Raw genomic sequence first — 4,032 nt, 5'->3', positions numbered from 1 at the left:
ATATCATGATAAACAACAGATGTATTTGTTGTAAATGTCAGTCAGTTAATAAACTTACCCATGTAGTAACTGTTATATCATGATAAACAACAGATGTATTTGTTGTAAATGTCAGTCAGTTAATAAACTTTCCCATGTAGTAAACTGTAATGTCATGTGTTTGCTTGTTATTCATAGATATGGTATAATCCATCGATCAAGTTTATGAAACTATAGTTGATTTATATCATGTTTTTATTAACACCTAAATTGGCAAAAAAACACCAAATGAACTGCTTTCTCATATCTAGTGTGTTTTACTCACTGGACCCAGTTACAAATTTTTTCAGAAACCCAAAGTGTTTCCCTAATATATCCCGTTTATCAGGTAGATTGTACAGCATTGGTAAAGCTTTTGTTTGACCCTTCCCTCCGTAGTAGCCATTTTTCTTGCCACTTACATCCATGAAGAATGATATATCTTGCTCAATTGAACAATTTTTACATTCCGATTTGCTCTTGACTTATTTCATGTAGACGCTTGTGTTTTTATATGATACGAGAGACTGACAAAAAGTTACTGCTGTCTGTGCATAAAAAAATGGCCTAACCCTGGCCGAAAGGCGTCAAAAGCAAATGAGCGTATGAGTCGGACAAATAATAACTACAAAGGTCCTCATATAGTAGATAATGTGTAAATGTACGTTGGACGAAAACTCAATCACAGATTTTTTACTAGATTAATTGGTCAAATGTCTCAAACAAGTGATACTCAGCAAACTCGATTAACTGGAACATGACAACTAGGTACATTTATTGTAGGAAATATTACATTTATATTATTGTATTAATGAATTTTGAGGCTTATGTTTATAATAAATGTTTGATTTGGGTTTTATTCTTTGCAGAGATTTCGATTCACTATCCAAGGAAAATGTTTTTGAGAACAATCAGTTGGTAAGAATTTTCAACAGTTCTAATTTACCTACCAAAACAGTTTTTATCCATCACAGTTGTAGAAATAAAAAAAAAAAGGTGAATTTTTAGCACACAATCATCGGGTGGTGGGCTTTCCAAATCACTCTTTACAGTCCACGGTCTGTCATTCCATCCGTCAATCCTTAAAAAAGTCTTGTAAGTGCTATTTCTCAGAAAGTACTCGAGGGATCTTTCTCAAGTATCACATGAAAGTATCCGATGGTCCTTGGTTACCTATATTGAATATTGAGACTGATCGGAAAACTATGATGGCGGAAGACGGCGTCCCTCATCCGTCCGGCGTCTGTCCGTCCAGCATCAATCAACTTTTCCTTTAAACAACTTCTTTTAAAGAACGGACAGGCCTAGAGTCATGATATTTGGCTGAAAGTTTGTTGGTAGGAGTCGGATAAAGTTTGAGATAAAAATGACCTTGACCTACTGTCAAGGTCACAGGGGTCAAATGTGTCAAACACTTTTAAACGACTTTTTCTGAAGAGCTGTAAAGTATAGAATTTTCATGCTTAGCTGGTAGCTTCCTGGGAAAGAGCCCGACAAAATTTGAGAATGAAACCGACTTTGACCTACTTTCAAGGTCACAGTGGTCAAATGTGTCAAACGCTTCAAACGACTTCTCCTCAAGAACTAAAAGGTATAGAATCTTAATATTTGGCTGAAAGCTTCGTTGGTAGGAGGAGGATAAAGTTTGAGATGAAAATGACCTTGACTTACTTTCAAGGTCACAGGGGTCTAATGTGTCTAACACTTCAAATGACTTCTCCTGAAGAACTGAAAGGTATAAAATCTTAATATTTGGCTGGTTGCTTCCTTGGATAGAGCCCGACAATGTTTAAAAAAAGAAAATGACCTTGAATAACTTACAAGGTCACAGGGGTCAAATATGTCAAACAATTAAGCGACTTCTTCTGAATTATCTTAGAGCATAGATTTATAATAGTTAGCTGGTAGCTTCCTGGGATGGCGACTGACAAAGTGTGAAAATGAAAATTACCTAGATATCCTTATAAGGTTACAGTGGTCAAATATGTCAAATATTTCAAACAACTTCTGAAGGAGAACCACAAAGCATAAAATCATACAATAACATTTGGCTGATATTTTCAACAGATGGAGCCGAAAGAGTTTGCGAGTGAAATATTTGTAGTACAGGGTAATAATATTTAAGGACTTACCACCCTTCGTAATACACATGTTTTTCTTGTCGTATTTTCGTGTCGTCATTTCCGTATTGGGTATCGGGCATTCCATTTCGGTAGTATTCAATTAGAGCCTTTGGCTGAAGTCGATAAATCCAGGTATCGACCAAAGTCAAAGGCGACAATTGTTTTATTATTTTCAAAAGAGTAATGTTAGCAATCTGAAAAAAAAAATACAGCAAAAATCTACCGAAGCGGGACGATGCGTCGTTTGGAGACACGACATAATTCTATTTTTAGAAACACTCAGTCCTTCAACAAAAATCATGCGCTCCAAGTCAATATCGGTTTTTATCGGTTGACACGTGATGCACTCCTGTCCAATCTCTTGTCGGGAATAATATGAAAAAATAATAATGTAAATTATAGTAACACTGGGTAAACAATAGTACACGTGCGTGATGATGATATGTCAACACGCGATATTGAGACTTAACTTGGAAATATATAATCACACGTACTTCAGAAATAAAGCTTATGATACAAAGAAATTAATTAACTCACGGGAAGACACTGCCATAATATCAGTCGACTTCAAGAAGGTCATATATGAGGCGCATGGAATGCAGACTGATGTGTTTTGTTTACCAACCTCACCTGTACGTATCACGTGCTAACAGTAGTTTACAAGCTCTTGGTCGCTACGACTTTTGTTGTCGAGCTAGTTACGCTCGGTCAGATAAATCGTTTCACAAATGCAATTACAATAATCTGTGAAAATAGTGGTTTGTAAAATATCAAGATCCCTATAAATTGCAAGTGCATGTGAGTACACGTGATAACGGCATACCATGCGATAGCCTATGGTTACATATGTACCTGACATGTAAATATACAATGCGTAAGCGGGCTATGAAATGATGTCCAAAATGTACATGATTGAGAGTTATTTTGTTCCAAAAAAGAACAGTAAATTTACAATTAAATATTGTAATTTAATTTATTTCCGTCGTTTTTGGTATAGTAAAAAAGAAAATAAGTGTCATTGTAAAAATTCTATCCCTCTGCCAAAAGTTCCTATTTTTTTCAAGGTAGACAACTGTCATCAGGATCAAAATTATTTTAAAATGTGTGTATTTGGTTCAATTTTTCACTCTTTTCGTATGAAACTATGGGTCCTGTTTGCTTTTAGCCTGTATTCAGTCACTTTTATTCATACAATTTCAATAAAAAGCGCTTTGTGTAACATGTTGTAGGTATTTTATGATAAATAAGAGATTTTGTAGGGTTGATAAACAATGTTTTTTTTCATTGTTTTATTGTTGTAATAGTTTTTAACAATGCCACAAACTTAAAAAATTTGAAAGTGTTGAATTTGACAAAAATTCAATTTTTCAGGTTTTTTTACAAAAAAAATCCCAAGTTTATCGTAATGCTTAGATTTTCATAAAATAATTTCTACATAGTGACATAAACATTATGTGAAACTTTCATTGAATTCTGCTGGCTAATCGCGAAAGGGTGGAGCCTCCTTAATGAGAATATTTTGCTATGACTGCTTTTAAATATTGTAGTTAAAGTTTAGAGTGCCTCCTTTTCAAATTTCAAATTAAGGTTTCTCATGGTCCGTAGTTACGCCTAACACATATTGAGACAGATAAAAAAACAAAGACAGTTGAATTTGATATTTCAAATTAGGGTTAGGGTTATCTAAATTGATTTTGGGGTTGCCAAGGGACAAGGTAAAGAGTTAGGGTTACCTAAATTGATTTTGAGGTTGCCAGGGGACAAGGTAAAGGGTTAGGGTTATCTAAATTGATTTTGAGGTTACCAGGGGACAAGGTAAAAGGTTAGGGTTATCTAAATTGATTTTGGGGTTGCCAGGGGACAAGATAAAAGGTTAGGGTTAGGGTTATCA

The 4,032-nt window shown here is 34.7% G+C and overlaps 1 protein-coding gene across 1 annotated transcript in view; it reads left to right on the top strand.

Annotated features, from left to right (window-relative positions):
- Nucleotides 1-4,032, top strand: part of LOC110450627 (MICAL-like protein 2) — a gene marked incomplete at its 3' end in the record, with an annotated part of 19,054 nt that overhangs the window by 13,265 nt on the left and 1,757 nt on the right. The window contains exon 3 of the mRNA XM_021498244.1: nt 888-936. Within this exon, the coding sequence (XP_021353919.1) occupies nt 888-936 (49 nt within the window). The remainder of the gene's footprint in view (nt 1-887; nt 937-4,032) is intronic.

The sequence above is a fragment of the Mizuhopecten yessoensis genome, unplaced genomic scaffold (genome assembly GCF_002113885.1).
Source record: "Mizuhopecten yessoensis strain PY_sf001 unplaced genomic scaffold, ASM211388v2 scaffold5383, whole genome shotgun sequence".
NCBI lineage: Eukaryota > Metazoa > Mollusca > Bivalvia > Pectinida > Pectinidae > Mizuhopecten > Mizuhopecten yessoensis.
This window is presented reverse-complemented; position numbering and strand designations above follow the sequence as displayed.